The 27736-nt window shown below is 34.8% G+C and overlaps 1 protein-coding gene across 3 annotated transcripts; it reads left to right on the top strand.

Annotated features, from left to right (window-relative positions):
- Window positions 1-192: 192 nt before the first annotated feature.
- LOC132799076 (ABC transporter C family member 2-like) lies at window positions 193-22932 on the top strand. 3 transcript variants are annotated; one of them, XM_060819545.1, is made up of 28 exons: window positions 199-388; window positions 1193-1653; window positions 1835-2013; window positions 2491-2530; window positions 3651-3807; window positions 4250-4364; window positions 4445-4525; window positions 4621-4645; window positions 5277-5333; window positions 6442-6507; window positions 7329-7403; window positions 8190-8297; window positions 9132-9266; window positions 10095-10201; window positions 10339-10432; window positions 11470-11637; window positions 12266-12406; window positions 13253-13453; window positions 14179-14277; window positions 14396-14548; window positions 15545-15933; window positions 17512-17692; window positions 17852-18175; window positions 18851-19607; window positions 19785-19906; window positions 21037-21282; window positions 21514-21950; window positions 22311-22932. In XM_060819545.1, the coding sequence occupies exons 2-27, from the start codon at window positions 1321-1323 to the stop codon at window positions 21691-21693; spliced, it is 4533 nt and encodes a 1510-aa protein (XP_060675528.1). In that variant the 5' UTR covers window positions 199-388; window positions 1193-1320; the 3' UTR covers window positions 21694-21950; window positions 22311-22932. The 3 variants fall into 3 exon arrangements, with proteins under 3 accessions (XP_060675532.1, XP_060675530.1, XP_060675528.1); XM_060819549.1 differs by lacking the exons at window positions 21514-21950; window positions 22311-22932 and adding an exon at window positions 20015-20056 and having other exon boundaries at window positions 193-388; window positions 21044-21178; XM_060819547.1 differs by lacking the exons at window positions 21514-21950; window positions 22311-22932 and having other exon boundaries at window positions 194-388; window positions 21044-21219.
- Window positions 22933-27736: the final 4804 nt, after the last annotated feature.

Genomic DNA, 27736 nt, shown 5'->3' with positions numbered 1-27736 from the left:
AAATAATTAGAATAAGCAAAATGATCTAAAAATTAAAAAAATAAAAATAAAAAAAAAGAAAAGAAATTCATAACCCCAAACGTGGCTTAGAATAGGTGGCAACAGGATACAAATCGAGTGAGATTGGTGATTGGTGGAGAAAAGTAAACGCATACCCCACGAAATCCCCCAAAACCAAAAAGAGGGGTCCATTTTGTAACATTTTCTTATTGTCGTACGCCGTAATGCTCTGATGCTCCCACTCCAAACTCCGACTCTATCTGTCTCTGTCTCTGTCAATGACAACCTTCGTCTCTGATTTCTCCTCCTTCCGAATTCCACTGCTTTCTTTTTCTTCTTTTCCCTCGGACTAACGGAAAAAGCAGGCGCCGATTTTTTACTCTCTATTGTACGTTTTCTCGCTATAAATAAATTTGCAACAAAAAAGATTTTGTTTTTTTTTTTTGGGTCCACTTTTCAGTACCAGAAATTCCAAGACTTTTTTTTTTTTTTTGGGTAGTACTATCTATCCGAGAAATCGGGGATTATTTTGCAACCTTATGGATGGATATTTTGTTTACGTTCGAGTGAGAGAACAAAGCCTTGTGTGTATGGTTATCACTTCTATTTTTGTCAAATTTTTATTATTATTAATTTTTTTTTCTCTTGTTAATTTTTTTAAAAAAATAAATATATTTGAGTTGTATTATTATTTTGTAATTTGAAGCCGGAGCTCTGTTTGGTTGGTGTGAAAATAGAGATTTGAATGCTAAGCTTTGGATTTTTGATTTCTGGGAACAGAACAAATTAGAAACTTGTGCATCTCAGCTTAGACTAATGCATTGGTTTTTACTTCTCGTAAAAAGTTTGACTTTTTTTTTTATTTTTAAATTAATGTGTTTAATTATTCATAAGCTTTTAGAAAATAGTTCAATCGTATATAGAAGATGTGTTTTCAGTATTTCGTTCTTTGCAGCTTGAACGTTCGAGTCTGTTCTTTCTTTTCTTTCTAATGATTGCCTTTTCGGTTTAAACTGAAGGAATTTTTGTTTATCTTAATAGTTTACTTGCTGAAAAAGCCATTGAAAATAAGTTAATAATATTGGATGAAAACTTAGAAAAACCGCCTTACAATCGCAACTTCATGTATTGGGTCTTAGTTGACTGGATGATATTGTCCTTTTTTCTTATTAGATTGATGATCATATTGCAGGATTAGGAATGGAGACTTGGTCTCATCCTTGAGCTGAAACGTGAAGGACGAGTCTTTTGGGACAAGTTGTGGGAATTATGTGCTTTTAAGTGAAGAATTCTGTAGACTAGTAGTAGTGATCAGGAAAAATGGGTTTTGGGCCGTTGGTTTGGTATTGCCGCCCGGTGGCAAATGGGGTGTGGGAAAAAGCGGTGGAAAATGCTCTTGGTGCCTACACACCGTGTGCGGTGGACTCGCTGGTGGTCTCTGTTTCTCATTTGATTATTCTGGGTCTGTGCTTCTATAGAATATGGAGGATCAAGAAGGATTTCAAAGCCCAAAGATTCCGTTTAAGGTCCAAACTTTACAACTATATGTTGGGGTTGTTGGCTGCTTACTGTACGGCGGAGCCTTTGTTCAGGTTGATAATGGGGATTTCAGTCCTGAGTCTGGATGGGCAGACTGGTCTTGCTCCTTTTAAGGTGGGTTTCTTCACATGCCTCTCCAATGTTTAAAATATTCATTTAACTGGGCTACAGCTTGAAATTTATGTTTGTTCTATATTACAGAGGATCCTTCAGCATGTTCGAGCATGCTTAACCTGCTTCGATAAGCAAACTTGAATTGCTTAGTATTTATTTATTTATTTATTTTCTCTGGCAGATGATTTCTCTGATCATTGAGGCTATTGCCTGGTGCTCTATGTTGGTCATGATCGGTATAGAAACCAAAGTCTACATCCGTGAAGTTCGATGGTTTGTTAGATTTGGAGTCATTTATGCTTTAGTTGGGGATGCTGTGAGGCTCAATCTCATTCTTTCAGTGAAGGATTTATATGATAGGTCTCTCTCTCTGTCCCTCCACACCCCCACCATGCATGGGAATATCCCACACTGCTCTTCTTAATTTCTTCGACCTTTAAATCTGTTTGTTGCTGAAATCTAAACATCCATTTTTTCCTTGAAAAGAGATTATTAAGTGTCAAGTTGTATATCTGACATATAGTCAGTTTTTGAATTACAGCAAAACGTCTTTGATATGACTGATAACTCCCAACTTGAAATGCCATTTGACATACTAATTGCCTTGCCAAACTAGTTGATTCTAGAATACCAAATCTCGTTTTTTATTTTTTATTTTTTATTTATTTTTATTTTTATTTTTATTTTTTTTCTTTCTCTCTCTCTCTCTCTCTCTCTCTCTTTCCAAACTATATGCACATGCATGTTATAATAGGGTTTCTTTAAAATGGATAGATGAATGTTTGGATATAAGTAAGATACAATAAAAACTCACTGTTCTATTCTGTTTTTTTGCAGTTCTGTACTGTATTTGTACATCAGCGAAGTTGTCATACAGGTTTGCCAGTTTTGTCTTTCTTTGTTATACTTTGTTTATATTTTATGCTGTTTTTTTAAAATCCAATTTTATGATTCTTGTCTGCTAGTTCCTCCAAGTTGGTCTTCTTAGTTTTGTTTTCTGAGTTACCACCTAGTGAGCCTCAGGCCATAAATGACCCTTGGACTTGTGGAGAGGCATTTTATGTGGCCAAACTATAAATGATGTCTGTTTATGGAGTGTAATTTACAGGTTCAAAAACTGCTCATTTTATTTTAGATATTCTATGATGATGATAGATTAAGTAAATTAGAATGTATATTAAAAGAAAGGAAAAAACATAAGATGATGTAAAAGAAAAAAAGTTAGTTGAAGATAAGGGGGACAAAGAAATAGTAGAAACAGGTATATGAGTAGAAGGAATATTATAAGGAGTAGTGTCACAGATGAGGCAAAAGGAAAAGAATTTCTATAGATATGAATTCAACCTGTAACTATGTCGAGACATAGATAACATTTAGGTTTTGAACTATAACCCAAAAAAAAAAAAAAAAAAAAAAAATCTACAGGCCAAAATCAAGTTTGTACTTGCTATAGGATTGAATAAAGGGAGAGCAAGAACATCCAAAAATTTTTAAGAAATGAGTAATTAGTTATGTAATGATGATAGATTAGTTGAATTAGAATGCATATTAGAAGAAAGGAAACAACATAAATACAAATCGTTAAGTACAAATTGTCAAATATTAGTTAAGTACCGTCGTAAGTACAAATTGTCAAACTTTTGAGCTTTCTATCATAAATCTCTATATTGGACATATTAAAGTAAGTAGCTTTATAAGTAGAAAATGTCAGAATAAAAAAATAAATTGTCAAATTTTTATCAAGCCATTTTCAAACTTGAGTATAAGCATCATTATTTGTTAATGAAAATAAATGAAAGGAGTTTAAGGTACAGGGCTTATGCATAGCGTTCATCAAGTATATACATATTGCTCATATAGATATAAAACCTTATCAAGTCTGCTAAGGAAAGAATCAAAATGCTGGAAACACTAGTATTGCTTGAGATCTTATATTTTACCTTCTATTGTATTTAAAGCATTCTATGCCATTGCTTTGTGCTATTGTTTCGATGCAGGTTTTGTTTGGAGTACTTCTGCTCGTGTATCTTCCGCAATTGGATCCCTATCCTGGTTATACTCCAATCCGGAATGAATTAATAGATGATACAGCATATCAAGAACTTCCTGGAGAAGAGCAGATATGTCCTGAGAGGCATGCCAACATATTTTCAAGTAAGCGTCTATCAAGACAAATAACCTTTGTGCTTGGTGTCTATTGAAACTTAAAAATTACAATGTGATAGAGAAACAAATCGTTATTCATAGTATTAAAGTTGCAAAGTTTGTTGTTCAAATGGTCTGCACATGAAAAAGACACATATAATGCACCTGTTGAAGATTTTTAGTTTCTTGTTTTCTTTTCACTGTCAAATCTCTTTGTAAATGATTTATAAATCTTCCTCTATCTTCATTACCTTTTAATTTAAAGCTAGTTTAGATAATTTGTAAAGCTTTATGGAAGAATAGGATCATTCAATATGTATCTCCACCTTTTTTTCTTGTTCTGTGCTCGTTTTTAGGTGGTTCATAGATCATTTATAGTGTTCTTTAAATGCTCTGAATTTTTTTATGGTATATTTGTCAACTCATTTCGTGGTTGTGTTCTTTTTACCAGAAATATTTTTTTCATGGATGAATCCCATTATGAAGCTAGGGTATCAAAGACCTGTTACAGAGAAAGATGTTTGGAAGTTGGATGATTGGGACAGGACTGAAACACTGAATGCGAAGTCTGTGCTTGTTCTCTAGTCTTTGCTTAGTACCATTCTAATAGTCATGGTTGTCTCAAAATTTTCTTTTGAACTTTTAGGTTCCAAAGATGTTGGATTGAGGAATCTCGTAAGCCAAAACCATGGCTTTTAAGAGCATTGAACAATAGCCTTGGGGCAAGGTAGTTAATTAATATACAATTTAGATGGAAGCTGTGTATTCTTATGTGTATGCATCTAATTTGTGTTTTCTTTTGCCTTTTTTTTTTGCTTGTAGGTTTTGGTTGGGAGGCTTTTGGAAGGTAGTGAGCGTATTCTCTTAAATTTTTTGTTGGCTCTCATTTGGCTTTAAATTTGTTAAGTTATCATCAATTTTTAAGAACTTAAACCATTAGGATGGATCCAACTATGTGTATCAAGTCAAACAAACAGTTACCAACACCCATCCTACTGTGTAGACTTGCACAATAACTATAAACACTTGGAGATCTCTAAATGTTTAATTCTTTCTTCTTTTCCTCTCTTTGTTTCAACATGGTACCAGAGCAGCCTTCAACACTCATTCCATTTTTCTGTAAAATCCCCAAACCCTGAGTACCTTTAAGATACCTGAGAATTCCACATACTGCTTCCTAGTGAATTTGTCTTAGAGAATCCACAAATTGACAAATTGCACTAATTGAGAAAGCAATGTCCAGTGTAGTAATAATTATCAATTTGCCTACTACGGTTTTGTATATGTTTTCATTGTTAAATTCTGAGTGTATCAATAGCTTGAGGGGAAGTATTAGAAGGTTAAATGTAAGTAGAACACATTGCTATAGTGTTAACCTTTTTTTCCTTTGATATTGTGTTCTTTTTTCTTTTCCTCTCTTTTTTTCAACATTATGTCATACCATTTAATGTTTCACTCCTTTTATTTACAAGTTGTAGATTGGCAATGATCTTTCACAATTTGTGGGGCCTCTTATCTTGAATCATCTCCTACAGGTTAGTTCTTCTTTTCTTTTAATTTTAAAATTCTATACTTTACTGGATATATGCCCTAATTTGTTCAGGTGTTCCATGAAACATCCAATATTAATATTTTCACAGATGCCATATGCAACTAGACATACATATGTTCATGTTTATATTAGTCCAACTGTCCATGCCGTACTTATCGAGTGTGGCTGTATCCTACATCTGTATTAGTTTGACTGTTAGATGTTCTTCATGATCTAATTTGAATAGAAATCCTTTAATTTATGTTTTATAAGGGTCTTGTTTTGAAAATTTTAAAGAGGAATGATGTCTTTCTTCTTCATATTTGTAAGACATCGTACATCTGAATCTTTATTAGTTTGATTGCTAGAGTTCTTGATGGTCTAATTTGAATATAAATACATTTATACATGTGTCTTAAAGGTGACTTGTTTACTAATATTTAAAGAAGATTGATATCTTTTTCATATTAGAAGTGTGACAAAATATATGAGCGTGAACTGCACAAAATACTAGGGAAACTAAATATAACTCTTGAAATTGCTTGGTCAACCACACAAAATAAGGGAGCTAAATGAGTAGCTCACACATTGAGAGGTCAGTCAACTTTCCCTCTTATAGAGAGAATTCCATGATTCCTAATTTTTCTCCAAGCAGCTTGATTTCTTCGAAACCCCCTCAAGTTGGCACGTTAATGTTCTCCATTTCGAGCTTGCTTGTGATTTCTTGAAATGAATGCTCACCAAACTCGTGGTTTATATATCAGCAAGCATTCATTTCAAGAATATGAAAAAGAGGTAAGGTGGTAATAGTGGTAACTTAACATGGTAAGAAGAGGTTTGGTTTCTATCTTATCTTGTGTTCAAATTCCAACGCCCATTTCTGTTATTATTAAGTTGCATGTGCAAAGCTCGATTTCTATCCCATTATTAAATTCTGAACATGAGAGGGTGTGTTAAGCACTGTCTATTTGTGTAACTTGTGTTAGCATTTAGATGTTTGCTGAAGTAGTATTAAATCAGAGTGAAGTTAATATTTCTGATCAAAGTTTAATTCTATTTTGTGCCGGCTTTTCAAAGTACTTTGATTAAATTATTTCTCGCACCATCTGCAGTCTATGCAACAAGGGGATCCCTCATGGATTGGTTACATTTATGCCTTCTCAATATTTGTTGGAGTGGTATGATACAAAATCTCTTTTCTGGCAATATATTTTTACATTTGTCAATATATTGATTGTGTTCCCGTCTTTATTGTATACTGGCTGTAGTTTGTGGTTTGGATGATGATATGTAACGTCTTTATTGTAGTTTGTGGTTTTGGACAATTATATGTAATGTTTTGATTGAAAAATTGGCTTTATTAATTTGAAGATGTATAGAGCAGGATGACAAATCCTTTAATACAGTAAAAATTGAAATAACAGTACGAAATTGCATCCTTCCAACTTTTATGAATTAAAGAAACACGCACACACACACACACACACACACACATACACGCACGCACACACATATATCCTTAAACTCCTTGGCATTAGAAGTCTGTAATGGTTACAAAAGCCTCTCGTTTGGACAGCACTGTCACTGTCACAAGAAACATCAGTTTAGTTTTTGCGTGGCAATTTTGCTTTGTGGTGTCACAGTAACTAAAAGTCCTATAGTTGACATGGTGGATTATGGTTGATCAAATAACATTCCACTTTTTTGTTTATGTTCTTCTAAACGTATCAAATTTAATTTATCTATGAGGAAATGATCAAAATTGTCCTGGAAAACAATTCTGTGCGTGCCGAATGCAGTAGATTCTATCTATTCTAGTGTAAATTTGTTGTTTTAGTTTGTGCTTTTAATAGTTTATGAATTTATTAATAGGTTGTACTTTTATGATGCATTAAATTGGAGAAGTTTAGTTGTTCCTTATATTTACTTACCCTCTTTCTATGGAATTTTGAATTAACCTGAAAGTTTTAGAATGACTAACTAAGAATCCTTGGTTCAGGTTTTTGGGGTATTATGTGAAGCTCAGTATTTCCAGAATGTCATGCGTGTTGGTTATCGGTTAAGATCCACCCTGGTAATTTTTTCTTGGACCTTGGCAACCCTATAAATTTGTGTTTATTTAGATTTCGCTTTGACTTTGAGGTTATGTGCATTCAGAAAGTAATTACTTTGGAGGCGTGATCTTTTTATCTCCTCCGTGCTGCATGGTCAGTAAAATTGCGGAATCAATTTATCATTTTGGAATGTGATTTTGCTTATGGGTTGTGCATTACATAGGTGTGTGCCTTATGCGTGGTAGGGTGGTTTGGATTTGGCTAAATTAGCTTCTCTGATTTTTGGCACTGATTATGGATGGAGAGTAGTAGGGGTGAAATTTTTCATATATATGCAGTGGAAGCATTGGTAATTGGTTGTTTGGGTGAAAGCAGTATTATAAATTGTTAATAAAAGAAGATTTTGCAAATTCTTTTGGAGGAGAATACTACATTTCCCTTCAAGCTCCATTTTTAGCATGAGGGACAGTATTGTTTTGGGTTGATCATCATAATATTTGTGTTCTTTTATCTACCGAAAAAAAAAGAGAAAGAAAAAGAAAAAGAAAACTGTGTTGTAATAGACATGATGGACCTGATTTTTTAGTGTACTCATGGTTTTGTATTACCTTCAGCGTTTATTCTTGGAATAAGTAACTGTTAATCTTAGAATCATTATGAAGATTTGAAAGCTACCAATTATCTGTGATTTTGTTTGGGACCTTGTTTTGTTTTGTCTCATTTGGTAACTTGAATAGTATTTTCCCTGAGAAAATCTCGTGGATATATAAAACTATTTTATTTTTATTCTTTGCGTTATTCTCTAGGTTGCTGCTGTATTTCGCAAATCCTTGAGGCTAACTCATGAAGCTCGTAAGAAGTTTGCAACTGGAAAAATAACCAACTTGATGACAACGGATGCTGAAGCACTTCAGGCATGTATTCTCTTTACCATTTTATTGCTTCATTATTTCGAAAATTATCATTGCCCTACTCTATGCACTTCAGACATGCCCATTTGCTGTTAAATTAATTGTTAGGCTAGGGGTTCCACCCTAAAAGGTTAACTTAATTTGGGCAGTAACACAATAGACCCTCTAGGGTCCCCATGTTTAGCCAATGTGGGACTTTGTTTGCACGCTTTTAGCATTAATGTCATTTTAAGTTGTCTGCAAAAAATTCCTTGATTAATGGTTAATTGGGAGCCAAGTTTTTCATCAGTTGCTATGTTACTTGGGGACAGGTGGAAGTATCTGATATGTATTGGTAGGAAACTATTACTTTGTTGATAAGAAGAAAACATTTGAAATATTAAAGAGGATCATAAACCCTCAAAGACATTCCAAAAAAGAAACTAAAATACAACATTATATTATATCGTTTCAATTTAAAAAGTTTGGAATATCCTTAAAAATCGCTTTTGAAGTGGATGGTCATAAAGAAGCCTGAAACTTGCTATGATCCCATAAATTTCTCACATCTTGAACCTTCTGCTCAAAAATCCTACAATTTCTTTCCAACTATATTGTCTTAAACAAGGACATGAGAAATAGTTGTGGTATACTTCCCTCCAATCAAGGATCAATGATGGATTCAGAAATTATTGAAGAGATTGTTGTCTACTAACCCAAATTAATTTCAGTATGCCTGAGTTCATTTGTTCATTTTGTTGTTTGTGTTGGACTAGAATAACAATTAAAGCTTGAGATATTTGTATATAATTACTTTATTAGAAATTGATTTAATTTCTTTTCCATTTTCTTGTGCAGCAAATATGTTCATTACTTCATGCTCTGTGGTCGGCTCCATTTCGAATTGTTATCTCTTTGGTTCTTCTATATCAACAATTGGGTGTGTCTTCGCTACTTGGAGCTTTAATGTTGGTTCTTATGTTCCCCGTACAGGTACAAGAGTTCCCCATTTAAGTTTTACCAATTTTGTAATTCTTCCTGTTTGTTTTCATTGCCATCAAGATTTTATTGTTATTTTTTGTTAAATAACAAAATTTATTTAAAACCAAAAACCATGCAGTACATAATTAGAGGATAAGAACAATAAAACAAAATAACAACAATAACTAACAATTGCCTTAAAATATAACGCCTTTACAAAATAAGTTAATCATGAAAAATGGGTATGAGAAAAGCAGTATTGTTCTTTGAGATCTTTGAGATGCTGACTTCAGTAATAGTCACTTGATATCTGAGGACTCAACGTATTGCTTTCCAATGCATTTGGTTAGACTTTCCATAAAATAGTTGTAGCATCACAAGCAACCAAGGAAGAAAATGTGTATACCCCTCAGAAATATCAAGGCTCCAAAGTCTTTGAAATATGGACCAAAATATGCATTTTGACAAATTCATGGAAATAATATATTTTATCAATTACTAATCAATTTTATGATTATTTTGACACTATGAAGAATTCTTTTTGGTTCTCGTGAATGATATGGTGGCTCTACTTCAACTTTTCTCCCATATGCATGTTAAATAAATTATATCTTCTGATTGAGTATATCCTTAATTTTCCAAGTTAATTTGCGGCAACAGACAATTGTCATATGCAGAATGCAGATAAGAAATAAAATAAAGAACAACAATAAATCAAATGTGGATTTCTTATCTTCTATTTATATTTTCTATGGTGTTGTTATAAATAAAGTTTTGTTTCTTATCAGCCTAAGAGAGGGCACCTAACTCCTTCTTCATCCAATATATTTTTTGGAACAGACAATTGTGATCAGCAGAATGCGGAAATTATCTAAAGAGGGGTTGCAACGGACTGATAAGCGAATTGGTCTCATGAATGAAATTTTAGCAGCAATGGACACTTTGAAGTATGACTTTTGAGTGATTAACTTCTAGTCTTGTTGGGTTTTCATTTTTTCTTTCTTTTTCTTTTTTTTTTTGGGTTGTGTGAGACAATCAGGATATATGTTGATAAGTTTAATTGTCTATGTTGAAAATGGGTCAGATGCTATGCATGGGAGAGGAGTTTTCAATCTAAGGTGTTGAGTGTGAGGATTGAGGAATTTTCTTGGTTCCGAAAAGCATCCCTTCTTGGAGCGGTATGGCATCCTTCAATTTGTATGTGTTTCATACCATTTGAACAATGAATTCTAAAGTTGTTGCCATAAAATTTTATTTTGTTTGTCTACAGGACCTTGTTTAAAAAGATGAAAAAATTTGTGTTCAAATATTTTTTGATGTACAATGTACCCTTTCTTTATATTAAACTTCCTTTTTTCTTGTGTTATAATGTCCTGTCTCTCAGTTGCAGACACAATCATATGAATGCTCTCCAAGTGAGCTTCCCCACATCCCTCCACATATCAGAAAAGGAAAAGGAAAAAGGAGAACCTATCTCACTTGAAATGTGTTGTGGTTCTTGTCTCTTATGTATATTTGATGAGGACAGGTATAGGGATTTAGAGCCTGTTTGGGAGTTATCCTTGGAGGCCTAAAAGAGTTGCAGAAATCATAAAAGCACTTCCTATAGTGTTTGACAAAAAGATTATAAAATCATTCTTTGTGAAGTCCCACATCTGTTAGAAAGGGGAATGAAACACTCCTTATAAGTGGGTGTAGATATCTTTCCCTTGTAGACGCGTTTTGACAAAACCATGCGGACTGGACCCAAAGCGGACTATATCCACATGCAGGTGGACTGGGCTGTTACAGATGGTATCAGAATCAGTATCCGGATCGGTGTGCCAGCGAGGATGCTGGGCCCTAAGGGGGAAGGATTGTGAATTCCCACATCGGTTGGAAAGGGGAACGAAACACTCCTTATAAGTGGGTGTGGATACCTTTTCTTTGTGCACGCGTTTTGACAAAATCGTATGGGCTGGGCCCAAAGCAGAATCACTTCAAGTGACTCTTGAAAAATCACTTCAAGTGATTCCTAAGAATCAATCCCTAACGGATCCTTAGACTGTAGTTATTGAATTAACACCAATGTTGTGCTTCACTTATCAGTTTCAAAGTAAAACTGATTGCACCATATGTCATGATGTTGCATACAATGTTTGTGACAACCTGTCAACCCAACTACATGCAAAAAGACTTCCTAGTTATTGTTTTCATTTTTTCTCTCTCTTTGCAGTTAAATAGATTTATACTCAACAGCACACCAGTTGTGGTGACTGTGATTTCATTTGGAATGTTCACTTTGCTTGGGGGAGATCTAACACCTGCAAGGGCATTTACATCGCTGTCTCTGTTTGCTGTGCTTCGCTTTCCCCTTTTCATGCTTCCTAATATAATAACTCAGGTATCTTATTTCTTACCTCAGACATATACATATTGCAATCTCATAAAAAAAGATAACTTATATGACGTTTTAGCAAGTTTAGAGCTTTTTATGTGTATCTTCTTCATAGGAGTTCAGGAATATTCCAATTTCATCAGTTTTGTTGAACTGGAAGGATGTGATGTAGCTAATCATTTAGTTTCTTTGAGGGTTTCTCATCCTCTTTTATTTTTTGTAATGTGTTTTCATTATTGACAAAGTAATGTTTTCTATTTGCTCCAAAAAAAAAAAAATGTAATTTTAATTTTTTGAAATACTTAAATCAGATGGGGACATTGTGTATGGTTAGTTAATTGGATGTTATATATAACTGTAAATTTAGGAATATGGGCAAAGTGCTGAAAATATTTAGTTTGGGGATAAGGTTTGGGTGTCAATATGTCCAAGAAATGTTATTCAGGGTGAGTTGTGACATTCAAACGATTCAAGTCCTTGCTTTGTTGGTTGGTTGTGAAATGCCCATGAAATATCTTTTTAATGTTGGGCTCTTTGTTTTGTTCTATTTGTTTGTCATTGTTTATGGTTGAAATTGTTAATATACTAGAATGGTTATGACTTTTATGCTTCTAACGTTGATTTGATGTGACAGGTTGTTAATGCCAATGTATCATTAAAGCGTCTGGAGGAGCTACTCTTAGCGGAAGAGAGGATTCTTCTGCCGAATCCACCTCTTGATCCCAGGCTACCAGCTATCTCAATAAAGAATGGATACTTTTCTTGGGATTCAAAGGTTTTAATATAATTGTTTTCTGTTTGAGTGTCGTGTTTTTTTTGGTTAACCTGGAAAGCTGTTTTGAGTCTTGCAAGATTGCATATGCTCTACATGCATTTGTAGAAATTAAATTAGTGGAGCCAAATTCAGATACATTGATATATGTGAAATATGCATCTACAATGTTGCTTATCAAAGCCAAATAATTACCATCAGTCCCAAAAAGTTTAAGCATCAAGAAGTGGACTCAACTGGTGCAATATGCATCAAGCTAATGGAAACACATGCTAAGATATTGAAACAAAAAGAAGTGTGTTTATTTTATCTCATAGGCTTCAATTTCTTGTAGGGCATTGAAATCTATTTTTCCTTAGTTGCATTCTGTCCCACATTGGAGCTATGTATCTTTTATCACCATGTTATTTATGAAGGGTGTCTTTTTTAAGATAGCCTCTACCTTTATATGAGGGACTGGTGTGCTGAGTAGTTCTTTACGTAAAGAGTTCTAATGTTTAAAAACTTGATTAATAAATAATAACTTGTTACTGGTCATGACTATCAATTATTGTTAACTCTGTTTAGTCATGTCAGGTTTATGGGACATTCTTTGAATTTTCAAAGTTGGTATCTTTGGCACGGAATATTGGTGTTTCTTTGTAGGATTATAGATTCATTATGAATCATTTTTCGCTTGCCTGAAGGCTCCTTATATGTGTGCATATACATGCCCTTTTATTAATAAAATTTCAACTCTTATAAAATGAAAAACAAAAACTTGCAACTTCCAACTGGTGCTTTTACAAGTTTTCTGCAAACTGAAATCCTTGAATTCTTTTTTAAATTTTATTTATTTTTACCTTTCAGCAAGAGAGGCCCACATTATTAAATATCAATTTGGATATTCCTGTTGGAAGCTTAGTTGCAATTGTTGGTAGCACTGGAGAAGGAAAGACATCGCTTATATCTGCAATGCTTGGGGAACTTCCCCCAGTGGCTGAAGCAAGTGTTGTCATGAGGGGAATGGTTGCTTATGTTCCACAAATTTCATGGATTTTTAATGCAAGTGTAAGTGTCTATAGATAATATCTTAAATTTATATCCAAAACTTTAAAATGTGAATCCAATGATTATATGTTCTGTTTAGTGAAGTGGCTGCTCAAGTTTTGTGAGATTGTTGAATGGAGTTGTAATAGTTTTGGTTTTTCTTGAGCCTTTTTGGGTATTTAATTGTAAATATCTAGTATTCCCATTTAGTTTAGTAAAAAATATGGGTGCTGTTTTATGATTCAAGTGTGTATATAGGAGATTTGACATAGTTTCCTTTCTTGTAAACTCGGCTATACGTTGTAAAAGAAAGTATTTTTTTCACATTAATTTGCTCTTTGATAATGCAAAAATTGTGGAAATGTAGCAATGACTCTTTTCTGGGTGATATTTTTGGATGAAATAGGATTATGTTTGAAGAGAAGTGTCAAGATGTGGTGTTCCTTTGGAATTACCGGTAGTTCTTGGCATCCTTTTGGGAACTTTGCTCTTGGAAATTCATTCTTATAATTCGTTTAAGTTGCGAAAATGTCTTGTTATATATTTGAATTAATAAAGTTGATGTTAATTATCTATATGATCTGATTCTTAAAATTAATATAAATAAATCAATGTAGTGGAACTTGCCATGATAACTAGAGTTGGTCTTAGTTATTTAAATTTAGTTTAAGAAGGTTGTATATGATCCTTTGAATCTGTGTATTTTTATTAATTTGGTCATAGAAATGATTTATTGACTGTTGCAGGTTCGTGATAATATTTTATTTGGATCAACCTTTGAATCTGCAAAATATGAGAAGGCAGTAGATGTGACTGCATTAGGGCATGACCTTGACCTACTGCCTGTAAGCATTTCTGAGTTGTATAGCTAAGCCAGTTTCAAAAAGTAGTAAACAAAATGCAAAACTCCTTATTACCTTTTAGCTTGTGAGACTAAGCAGGCATCATGAACTGAATTTGCAGGGTGGTGATCTGACTGAGATTGGTGAAAGAGGAGTGAATATAAGTGGTGGACAGAAGCAAAGAGTTTCCATGGCAAGGGCAGTATACTCCAATTCTGATGTGTACATTTTTGATGATCCCCTAAGTGCTTTGGATGTTCATGTGGCTCGACAGGTTACTATCTCATGTCAAATAATAGAGATTCACTTTTGGGATTTCTGTTCTCGTTGTTGCTTCCTCATTCTGCTTCTATAGATTTTTTATTTGATGTTGTTAATGATCTCTATTATTGGTTTTGGCTTTTTTGCTGGATTATGCAGGAAGGTTCCATGTAACAAATCAGTAGTAATAAACTTGGAAAGTAAAAGAGTTAGACTCAAGCATCATTGTTTCCTTGGTTAATGGAAACATGGAACCAAATCATCCCTGTTTTGGTCTTTTGGATAGCTGTAAAGGTTTCTGAGGCTAATCCTGATTTTACCATTACACACGTGTATAGGAAGTGTAATAGTGTGGCTGATGATATGCCAACTTAGGTCATAGTTATAGTCTTGGTGTTCGTGTTCTGAACAATGCTCCTATGTGTACCATGTACTCCCATAATATTTTAGTTTAGTTTCTTTAGGTGTTTAGCCTGATTTACACTTAATTCTGTAGTTTGAATTTTTGGAACTTCAATTTCTTCTGCATTCTAAATAGTAGAGAAGCTTCTATTCTGTGTTCTTTATAAAGTCTTCTTGAAGGGGTGAGTATTAGTCCAAACATATTTAATAGGAGATCGGACATCAGAACCATCTTATGAATTACTTATAATTTCCTGGTTTATAGCTATTCTCTAGTAGTCTTGAACCTCCTGACACAAATTGAAAACATGTGTACCAGCTAAGGTTCAAAAGTTTGTTTAGCTCCTTGTGTATGGCAAGCTAAATGCATGTAATATCTCACTAAAAAGAAGTCCTATTCTTTGTCAGTTATCGTTGTTTTGAATTGAAATTGTATTTCTATGGCTCTGATAGAAATTTTTAACTAATGGACGCACTTTGAGAATAGTTATGAACTTGGGGATTTGCAAATATAGTTAGCGCAATTTAATGACCAATTCTACTCTCAAGTATTTGTTTTTTTTCCTTTGTATGGGACTAACCCGTGGTACCTACTAATTAACCACAGGTTTTCGATAAGTGCATCAGGGGAGAATTAGTGGGGAAGACCAGAGTTCTTGTCACAAACCAACTATATTTTCTGTCACAGGTTGATAGAATAATTGTGGTTCATGAAGGTATGGTTAAAGAGGATGGAACATTTGAGGAGCTCTCCAGTGCTGGCTTGCTGTTCCAAAAGCTAATGGAAAATGCAGGGAAGATGGAAGAATATGTGGAAGAACAGGAAGATGGTGAAACGGTTGATCAGAACACCTCTTCTAAACCTGTTGCCAATGGGTTGGTCAACACCATGAAGAATAATGCAAGCAAAACAAATAAACCAAAAGAGGGAAAATCAGTTCTCATTAAACAGGAGGAGCGTGAAACAGGTGTTGTCAGTTGGAAAGTCTTATCGAGGTAACAAATGGCTCTTTTATTCTTGTGATTTAAGTTTCATGAAACAACATTTCATGAAGTCTATTGCTCATATAAGTTCACTGTAAACAGGCAGGCAAACAATTAAATAGATATTGTAGAGAAGAACAAGCCAAATTGAACACATAGCCACTAGCCATACCAGATATATGATTATGTTATACATAAGGTCTATATCAGGTGGACGTAAATAGGCATATTACAGAATAGCATAGGAATTTTATTCTGATTAGGGATAGCAAAACCTACCTCAATATTCTTTCTCCTCTTAGCAACTACTTGGATTTCAGTTCAATGTCTTTTTCAGAGTCTTGAACTATTTGCAAACCATCTTTGTTATCTACCTTTTCCTTGCATTGTGCAGGATAAAATGATACTGGTAATATGTATAGTTTTTGTGCAGGATGCATTAAACATGGATACATGCATGCATAGAGATGTTTTACATAGTCCAGCAATGGATAACATGAAGAGCATCTTAATGTTTGTTAAGTTACCACCTCAAAGCTTAAGCTTTTAGGAAATGGGGACTCAATTTTAAATATTAAGTCTACAGAACCTAAACTTAACAATTCCTCTTGTTTGTGCCTGCCAAAAAACTAGGAACAAATATGTTACTATGTTCTTTTGTGTTGGCTTGATATGTATAGTTTGGCCCACTTCCTAACTTGTTAGTTGTTTGGAAGTGATAGTAATTTAACGTGGTAGCACAATCTTGGCTGTTTATTTGTTCCGATGTTTGAATAATGGTATTATGGTAAGAACCTTCTTTTTTTTTTTTTCTTTTTTTTTTTATTAACTTATTTTGTTGGGCATGTAACGGCTTCAGTCGGGTCCTAGTTATTAGGCAAGTCTACACTTGAAGAGGAGTATTTAGTATACATTGTGTTGGCTTGATATGCGTAATCATTCTACATCCTAACAGCTGAATCTTTTGAAGTTGATGGCTACTTAAGTGTCAATTGATGGAAAGTATAGGAGTGCTTTTGTTACATTTTGCACCTTAATAGTGCCTTAGAATGCTTTTTCTGGCCAACATGCTCATTTATATTTGATATCATGCTCATAAATGTAAGTTTTTAATATTCATAAATCGATGGATAGTCAAAAAGTGGTTTGTGCTATGTTGTGAAAGGGGTTAGAGGCACTATCCAGTGAGTGATTTTAGGTTTTATTTTCCAGTAGTTATTATAACTGAATGTTGCAATCTTCTCAGTGAATTCTTTTGTCCTTTGAACTTAATTGTTTTGGGAGCGCTGATCATGCTTTTAAAGTAGTAATTAGTAACAGGAGAGTTAAAATTTGTGATACCAATGGCTTGGCTGACTGGTGAGTAAATCTAATCAGTCTGCTAGATTATTGTCTTCTTTGCGTCTTTTGGAGACAGCTTTTGTTTAAGGTGCAACTCTGTTCATTTGTTTGAAGTCAGTTTCTGATTTGCTAAATGAGATTTTGTTATGAGTTGGCTCTTTTATTAATTCCTACTTGAAGCATAAATAAATTACTTGTTGATCCTCTTTATACTGTCTTTCTCATTTATCTTCTGATTTGTTGGTGCAGGTATAAGAATGCATTAGGAGGTCTTTGGGTGGTGAGTATTCTCTTTACATGCTATGTCCTAACTGAAGTTCTTCGAATTTCAAGTAGTACCTGGCTAAGCCATTGGACCGACCAAGGTGTTTCAGAGACGTATGATCCTGGATACTATAATCTTATATATGCGCTTCTATCATTTGGTCAGGTAAGAAAACAGTGAAATGATCTGTGGAAAATGTTTAATGGCTTGTTTTTATTGCTCCTTTGTGTTGCTTTTTTACCGCTAATTCTGAATTTGTGGATATAAATTGTTTGAATCTTATTTTGATACCTCTTTTTTTCCCCTTCTGTATTTTGGTTTCAGGTTTTGGTCACACTGGCTAATTCCTTTTGGTTGATTATTTCAAGTCTTTATGCTGCCCAAAGGCTGCATGAGGACATGCTTAACTCTATATTAAGAGCTCCAATGGTCTTTTTCCACACTAATCCCCTTGGACGGATCATCAATAGGTTTGCGAAGGATCTAGGCGACATTGATCGAAATGTTGCTACATCTGTGAATATGTTCCTCAGTCAAGTGTCACAGCTACTTTCTACTTTCATTTTGATAGGAATTGTGAGCACTATGTCTTTGTGGGTCATCATGCCACTTCTGGTTTTGTTTTATTTATCATACCTTTATTATCAGGTAAAAAGTAAAACCATCTTTCCTTCTTCATGTCTTTAATGAATTTGACAACATATTAGAAAGATCATTGCTTTAATATGGGAAAACTAAGTCACTTTATTAATAGGTGACCGCCACATCAATTATTTTCCTAATGTTTGTTTTGTCCTTTCCTTTATTCATTGCTATTCTGCTTTATCTTAAGGCATATCTGAATCTTGTGTAGTCATGAGCCTGTCTTTTCGTGTTTCCTTGAATTGCTGTCTTTAAAAGTTCTCTGGTTATGTTATTGTGTGCTCAACGTGAAGAAAGTTATTATCATTTGCCGTTGCATTAATTAATCATCATTTCACATGGCTAAGGCTAACCCATCTTTTTCTCATCTTGATAACATTTAATTACTGAAAAATGGATTCCATTTGTGTTGTTATCCCATCTTAGTCTCAGATTATTCATTTTGTAGCTTCTATATGGAATATAATTTCTGTACGATATAACATAAAGTTGGTAAGATTATCTTATACTTGATAGTTTGGGTTAAAGCAAAACCATAGGATAACTTTTATCAATGGGTTTGTCATATTAACTTCTAGTCACTGTTAACATATGGGAGTCTCTCTTTTCGTGAATCACTTGGTATATTTTTATTATGTCAGCTGAATTTAATATCTTTTGTATTTATTGATTTCTCTGTAGAGCTTGGCCCGTGAAATCAAACGCTTGGACTCCATTAGTAGGTCCCCTGTATATGCGCAACTTGGAGAAGCATTGAATGGTCTTTCAACTATTCGTGCATACAAAGCTTATGATCGAATGGCAGGTATTAATGGAAAATCCATGGACAGAAATATAAGATTCACCCTAGTGAACATGAGTGGAAACCGGTGGCTTGGTATCCGTTTGGAAACTTCGGGGGCCCTCATGATCTGGTTTACCGCAACCTTTGCTGTCTTGCAGAATGGAAGGGCAGATAACCAACAAGAATTTGCCTCGACCATGGGTCTACTCCTCAGTTATGCTCTCAATATTACAAGCTTATTGACTAGTGTACTTAGACTTGCAAGTCAGGCTGAAAACAGTCTGAATGCTGTTGAGCGAGTGGCGACGTACATAGATCTGCCTTCAGAGGCTCCACCTGTTATAGAGAACAACCGCCCCCCTTCAGGGTGGCCTTCATCAGGTTCTATCAAATTTGAGGATGTTGTTCTGCGTTATAGGCCTGAACTTCCTCCAGTTTTGCATGGGTTGTCATTCACAATATCTCCAAGTGAGAAGGTAGGAATTGTTGGAAGGACTGGGGCTGGGAAATCTAGCATGATTAATGCTTTATTTCGGATTGTAGAACTGGAGAAGGGACGAATTTTGATTGATAATTGTGATATTGGGAAGTTTGGACTGACAGATCTACGAAAAGTTCTTGGTATCATACCACAGTCACCAGTTCTTTTTTCAGGTACACCATCCACTATAATTTTGTTGGACTTGTATTCGTGTTATATATATTTTTTGGCACTATAATTTTATTGAAATTAATGAAATATTTTTATTGATATTTGATATGTCCTAATTAATAAATCTTTGTATGAAGTCAATCTCACTTTAACGATCAACTTGTTTTATTCCTTTCTAGGAACTGTGAGATTTAATCTTGACCCGTTTAGTGAACATAGTGAAGCTGATCTTTGGGAAGCTTTAGAGAGGGCACATTTGAAGGATGTGATCAGAAGGAATTCTCTTGGGCTGGATGCTGAGGTATGTGCTCAACATTTCAGCATTGGATGTTTCCGGTTTTACATGATTAATGAATGCCTCCTTCCCATAGCTTCTCATTATTAAAACATATTATATTAAATATGTTAGGAATGTGAGGAGAACGCAGGACAAAGAGGAAACTAAGATAATGCAAGTCCAACTCCCAATCAAATTTCCCATGAGGAACTTTCTTTGTTTTATTGGTACCCAAGTTGAACACAAATGCCAATTGAAGTTATCAGGAGCAACTCAACTATAATACTATATTAAGAATATGGGAAAATACAAGACACTTGACTACCTAATGATTTACATACTTTACTGCCAGTCGTATGGCCCTGTTAAAATTTGACTATATAAGTTGAGATCCCATATAGGGACTTGACTTCCAGTTGAGTTGTCTAGTTAGGTTTTGCTGGGGTAACTCAACCTGTATTTGTGTTTGGTAGAAACTCGCAGTTGCAGTTGAGTTCCCGGTAGAAACTACAATGGATTTGACTGTCAGACCTGTGCTTGAAGCTTTAAATTGAGTGTTAGATGTTGATTGGAGATGAAATAGAGCCAGTTTGATTGGAGATGAAATAGAACCAGTTGAAATTGCAGTTTGTTGACTGAGTTAGTGGCAGTGGTAGAATGCAGCAGGATGGCTCTATTGAGTGTTGCGTGGTAGCTGCTAGTGCGCCAAAAAGTTTGAGGATTGAAGATACTATTTTCCAAGAGGAGGGATTGTCTCTTATTTGTGCAACAACCCTTGAAGAATTTGAACTAGGTTTGTTTACTAAGATAAGATTCTGCTTGGTGATCTCTGGGGGTAGAAAAATTACAATCTTGGTAAGCCTCATTAGAGTTGTAGAGTTTTGTAATAGCTATGGGGATTAGTAAAATTGGAAGTTGATTCATCTCTGTCCTGGAGGGGCAGTGCTAAGTTCTAGAACATTTCAACCTGAAGCTTTTGTACTTGATCTTGAACAGCCTCAGAATTCTATAGTTGCCATACAACAATGGGCATCAATATTAATTTATTCCTGCTGCACTATGATATCCTTATGGTTTGTTTTATATGCATCTCTTTATTTCTTGATATTACTTGATCCATCATCAGTTAGTTTACTTTAATCTGATGTGTCAAGGTCTCAGAGGCTGGAGAAAATTTCAGTGTTGGACAGAGACAACTATTGAGTCTTGCTCGAGCACTGTTGAGGAGATCGAAGATACTTGTACTTGATGAAGCAACTGCTGCAGTTGATGTTGGAACTGATGTTCTTGTTCAGAAAACCATTCGAGAGGAATTTAAGTTGTGCACTATGCTCATTATTGCTCACCGACTAAATACCATTATTGATTGTGATCGAATCCTTCTGCTTGATGGTGGTCAGGTATAGCCTGATCTAATGCTTTCTGAGAATTATTTTATCATCATGTTATTTTGTTTATACTGTTTAAGAGGAATACATTTGCAAAGAGAAGATGAATTCTTCCATTCTATTAAAATCCTTACTGAAAATTTGCATGACTTATAATTGAGAGTCCAGTGTCTTAGCTGATTTAGAACTTTGGTCAAGGTTCAACTTCAATTTTGTTGATGTTGGAATTTCTGCGCTTTCTAGGTTCTAGAAAATGATTCCCCAGTTGAACTGCTATCAAGTGAAAGTAGTGCTTTCTCAAAAATGGTCCAGAGTACGGGAACTGCAAATGCCCAATATTTACTAAGCTTAGTACTTGGTGGGGAAGGAGAAAACCGGTTGAGAAAAGAAGAGGATAAATGGCCAGATGGAAGGGGAAGATGATAGGTTTCTTCTCACTGGGCTGCTGCTGCCCAGTTTGCTGTCGCCATGAGCCTAAGTTCATCACAGAACGACCTTCAACAGTTGGAAATCGAAGATGAGAACAGTATCCTTTAAAAAAAAAAAAAAAACGAAGGATGCGGTCATAACTCTGAAGGGAGTTCTGGAAGGCAAACATGACCAAGTAATTGAAGAGTCTTTAGATCAGTATCAGATCTCTAGAGATGGATGGTGGTCAGCTCTTTACAAAATGATTGAAGGTACTCTATAGCCGACAACCATTTGTTTCTTTTACTTTTCATTTCTGGATGCGGATCTGAGTAATCTTCTTAAAACTTGATCATAAAAGTATTTTGTGCATGAATTTGGAGGGTTTGATGATTTATATGGTTCATGAACAAGCAAAGAGTAATCATAAATGTCTTAGTAAGGCACGAGAACCTCCATGCAGATGCTGCTGATTGACCGCCTTTGAAAAACATCAATTAATCATAAATATTTAGACATGTTAAATTCTTTTCTTCTTTTTATATCAGCCAGTAATTTCAGCGGACTGTGTGTCTGGTTGTGCACATGCGGCATTTGAGTCTGATACTGCTTTTGATATATTTTTTCTCCAGTTTCTTGCCATAATGAGCAGGTTAGCTCGCAACAGGCTTCACGAATCCGAATTTGGTTTTGAGGACAGGTCAATTAAATGGAACAATGTTGAAGTGTCTTAGATCAAAGTCTGATGTGGCGAAAAGGCATTTCATGGGCAACTGATAAAGTTCTTCTTTGGAATTTCTTCATGGTCTTTGGATGTTACTGTGATCGTAGCGCTTCCGACGAGCTACTTCTGGTCTATGCAATCTGCACGGTTTTGGAACCCGACAGTTGTGTTAATTTTTAGGATGTCATGTTAATTTTAGATCACTTTAAAATAATACTGTTAATTTTCGAGCAGGAAAGAATTTTTGGAATTAGGTAGCGTAAGAATGAAGGAATTATGTGCTCTAATTGTCATGCATTTAGCCTTGCCTAACATGATGTTCCATAAACATTATAAGCAAGAGCACATGCATTCGCCCTACTAGAAAATATGAAGTAGATGGTATATTTATGGATTACCCAATCCATGGAATAGGATAAGCATACTGATTTGATAGTTGTGGTTTTTCGGAATTGACTAGATTGTACATCTAGCATGCAAGTGGTGAAGCCATTTCAGTAGTATATCTTTCTTTTGTTTTGGAGCACAAATGCGTATATTGCCTTTGCCTATGTATGTAAAATCATCATAGTTTGTTTTTGCGGCTAGATAACTAATTCAGATATTTTCTGCTACCAAAAAAATGAAAAAAAAAAACAAAGATGACTAAGCACAGCTTGTTCTTTTAACCTGATCTGACCATAAAATTCTTTGGATCGTGCAGCTTGTTTTTTTGTAAATTTTAGTCACTTACTGTTTTTTTAACTTCTTTTCTCTAAAATGATTTTGATTTTTTTGTTTGAGACATATAGGCTTAAATAATATTGCATGAAGATGTATAAAAATAAAAAATTTAAAAAAAAAAATAGAAAGGAGAAAACTTAGTTTGATCATGTTTTTCAAAACATTATTTTAAAAATAAAAAATAAATTTTTTGTAATTTATTTTATAAAAACAAAGTTGTTTGTTCAGTACCATTTGAAAACAGTTTTTAAATTAAAAAACATCATTTTTAATTTTTTTTCTAAATTTTATTTTTTAAAATTGTTTTTGAAAAAAAAAAAAAACTGTTTTAAAGTAAACAGATCTTTAATCTTGCTTGTGGGATCTATGCATGAGGGTGAATAAATATGACAAATTCAGCTATAAATTATTTATATCATGAAGAGGCCGTTCAAACCTAGTAAGCCGTACTATCATCTTATAATTGTTAAAAATTTTATAGATCTAAATATGCATAATAAATTCCATAGATCATAAATTACTAACCTTCAAATGCAGCCATTGATAAATTAGATCTTTAATCCTGCAAAATAGAAAACAATGTAAAGTAGTGCCTATGGACACACTACTCTCCAACCACTCTCAGATCTCTGAAAACCCTAATATCAAAATACCGTATGGCATATATTTGTTTGCTTGCCCTAGACCTTTAAATAGTCTCTGCAAGTCAGACTTATCCATTAATTTTGACACACATAAAATAATAATAATTTGATAATATAATTATACTAGGAAAAATATGGATAAGTTATTGGGTTTATAAAGAGAGTTGGTCCTCCAGTCCAATAGGCCAACTAGAGTCTTATAGAGAGTGTGTGATCAAGGGCCCTACTACAAAATAATAAAATAAGCCAGTCCCATTAATGGCATAAATAGGCCATGTAAGTGAGTAATTGATTATGCCAAGTCCACAAATATTAATTTAATTCAACATTCTCCCACTTGGACTGCATAATCATCATCATATAAAATCCAAACTCACTTACTATAGAATCTCCCAAACCATAATGCCATTTCATCCAAATATATAGTATACCGATAGGGCACAACAATATAGTAGACTAGGCAGTAGAGATTCTCTCAGTAAATCTCCCAAAACATTATACCATTTCAACCGAGTACTTTGCATGCCATAACCTCAGTCTAGGTAGTAGAGATTTACCTAACCATGTGCAATCCCCCAACACACAAAACCATTTCATTCAAGCACATTGCGTATCGACAGGATAGAACAATATACCCAAACTAGGTAGTAGGGATTCACCATGGCACCTGTGGATCAACATACACATATACATAGACTAATAGTCTTAACAGGCATGTAAATATAAGGAGCAATAATATGTGTAATAAATCATCTCATAAATAAATAATGATCCACATACATCAATGTATTAAAATATTCAAAGAAATAAATAATTCTCAACATGGATATTACTACAGAAAACATAACAACCTCCCACTGACCCACAGCAGTCTCAACTGCCTAACAATCCCATACGGGACACATGCTCCTCAAATATGCCTACCGGTAAAGCCTTGGTCAGTGGATCTGCCACCATGCTATAAGTCGGCGTGTGAACAACAGTAATGATGCCCTCTTCAACTTTCTCCTTTACCACAAAATATTTCACATCAATGTACTTCGCACCAGGAGTACCTTTTAAATTATTGGAGAAAGACACCGCTGCAGTATTATCACAATACATCATAATAGGCCTCTCAATGGAGTCAACCACTCCTAAATCACGGATAAAATTCCTTAGCCAAACTGCATGACGGGTAGCCTCATAACACGCCACATATTCTGCCTCCATAGTCGAGGATGCTGTCACTGACTGCTTGGCACTCCGCCAAGACACAGCACCTCCTGCCATGATAAATATATAACCAGTGGTAGATTTCTTATCATCCACACAACCTTTATAGTCTGCATCACTATAACCCACTACTTCAAGAGAGTTGGTGCGACGATATGTCAACATATGATCTTTAGTACCCTGAAGATACCTAAAGACCTTCTTAACTGCTTGGTAATGAATAGGACCAGAATTGCTCATAAATCTACCAAGCACACCCACAGCAAAGGCTATATCAGGCCGTGTACATACTTGAGCATACATCAAACTACCTACTGCTGAAGAATAGCGAACATTCTTCATTGTCATCCTTTCTCTATCATTCTTGGGACACTGATCTTTAGAAAACTTTTCACCTTTCGTAACCGGTACACTTCCAGGAGAACAATTATGCATATCAAATCTCTTAAGAATTCTATCAATATAAGCTCTCTGAGACAATTGCACTACATAATTAGTCCTATCTCGAACAATCTTGATGCCCAAAACAAAAGAAGCCTCACCAAGATCTTTCATATCAAAATGGTTACACAACATCTGCTTTGTCTCAGCTAATAGGTCAGTGTCATTAGTAGCCAAAAGTATGTCATCAACATACAACACCAGAAATATAAAACTGCTCCCACTGACCTTCATATATATGCATCTATCAACAACATTCTCCTTAAAGCCATTTTGGATGACAACCTCATCAAACTTAAGATACCATTGTCTTGAAGCTTGCTTAAGACCATAAATAGATTTCTTAAGCTTACAAACCAAATTACCATTCCCCGTTTGTTGGAAACCAACTGGTTGAACCATATATACATCCTCATATAAATCACCATTCAGAAAAGCAATTCTGACATCCATCTGATGCAACTCCAGGTCATAATGCGCCACAATCGCCATAATGATTCTAAAAGAATCCTTTGTGGATACGGGAGAAAAAGTCTCTGTATAATCAATTCCTTCCTTCTGGCTAAACCCTTTAGCTACAAGTCTAGCCTTATACCTCTCCACTTGACCATTGGAGTCCTTTTTAGTCTTAAAGACCCATTTGCACCCAATAGGCTTGCTACCCTCTGGTAACTCAACCAAATCCCATACTCCATTTGACTCCATGGATTTCATTTCATCTTCCATTGCATCCAACCAAAAATTTGAATTTGAACTGCTTATGGCTTCCTCATAAATGACTGGATCTGAATCATCACTTATGTCAAACTCATGCTCCTGCAAGTAAACCTCATAGTCATCAGGAATAGCTGATCTCCTAGTCCTTTGTGACCTCCTCAAAGGTACATCAGCATCTGCAATAGCTGGACTATCCTACTCTTCAACAACAAGTTCATTCTGACCAACTACTGGTTCATCAACTACTGGATCAACAATATCTCTATCAGGAACAACTATACTGGAAATGAAAACACTTTTTTCTCTAAATTGAGAATCCTTTGGACCATTACTATCACCAAACCCAAAATCATCTTCAAAATAAATGGCCCTGTCTGATTCCACGATCCTAGTGGTGTGAGAAAGACAAAAGAATCTTGAACCCCTAGATCCTATACAATAGCCAACAAAATATCCACTAATGGTTTTAGGATCCAACTTCTTAATTTGGGGATTATAAATCCTTACTTCAGCTTTGCAACCCCATATTCGAAAATGATGCAAATTAGGCTTTCTTCCTGACCACAACTCAAAAGGTGTCTTAGGAACGGACTTACTTGGAACTTGATTCAAAATATAAGCTGCCGTCCTTAAAGCCTCTCCTCACAAATAATCTGGCAACCTAGAATTTGCCAACATAGACCGCACCATATCCAACAAAGTTCTATTCCTTCTCTCAGCTATGCCATTTTGCTGAGGTGTACCAGGCATCGTATATTGTGCATCTATGCCACACTCACGCAAATAAATAGCGAAAGGCCCTGGGTTCCTTCCAGTTTCATCATACCTACCATAAAACTCACCACCTCTATCAGACCTTACAGCTTTTATTTTCTTATTCTTTTGAAGCTCCATCTTTACCTTAAACTCTTTAAAGGCAACTAAAGAATCTGACTTCTCACGAATAAGCTCAACATGTCCATAACGAGAGTAATCGTCAATGAAGGTAATAAAATATCTATAACCACCCAAAGCAATTGGTGTAAAAGGTCCACATATGTCAGTGTGGATTAACTCCAAAACATCTCCACACCTAGCTAACTTATCCTTTCTTACCTTGGCAGTTAACTTCCCTTTCACACATTCAACACAAGTCAACAGATCAGAGAAATCAAGATTAGGAAGTATCCCATCCTTCACTAACCTTTCCATCCTATGCCTCGAAATATGTCCCAAACGTTTATGCCATAACATTGAGGAATTGTCATTAACTCTTGGGCGTTTAGAAGCAACAATAGAATTAATAGAGAAATTGAGACTATTATTAAATAAATCAAGCTTATATAAATTGTCACATAAAGTTCCAAAACCAATAACTTTGCCATCCTTAAATAATTCAACTTTGTTATTTCCAAACAAAAAACTATAACCTTGACTATCCAAAACAGAAATAGATAACAAGTTTCTTCTTATTGAAGGTACATAAGAAACTTCTTGCAACTCCAAAGCATATCCAATGGAAAGCTTCAACTTGATTGTTCCCACAATGTCCACCTTCACTCTTGAGCTATCTCCCATATAAACATGCTGCTCAAGATTGGTAGGGCCCCTTCGG

The sequence above is a fragment of the Ziziphus jujuba genome, chromosome 1, assembly GCF_031755915.1.
Source record: "Ziziphus jujuba cultivar Dongzao chromosome 1, ASM3175591v1".
NCBI classification, from domain to species: domain Eukaryota; kingdom Viridiplantae; phylum Streptophyta; class Magnoliopsida; order Rosales; family Rhamnaceae; genus Ziziphus; species Ziziphus jujuba.
This window is presented reverse-complemented; position numbering and strand designations above follow the sequence as displayed.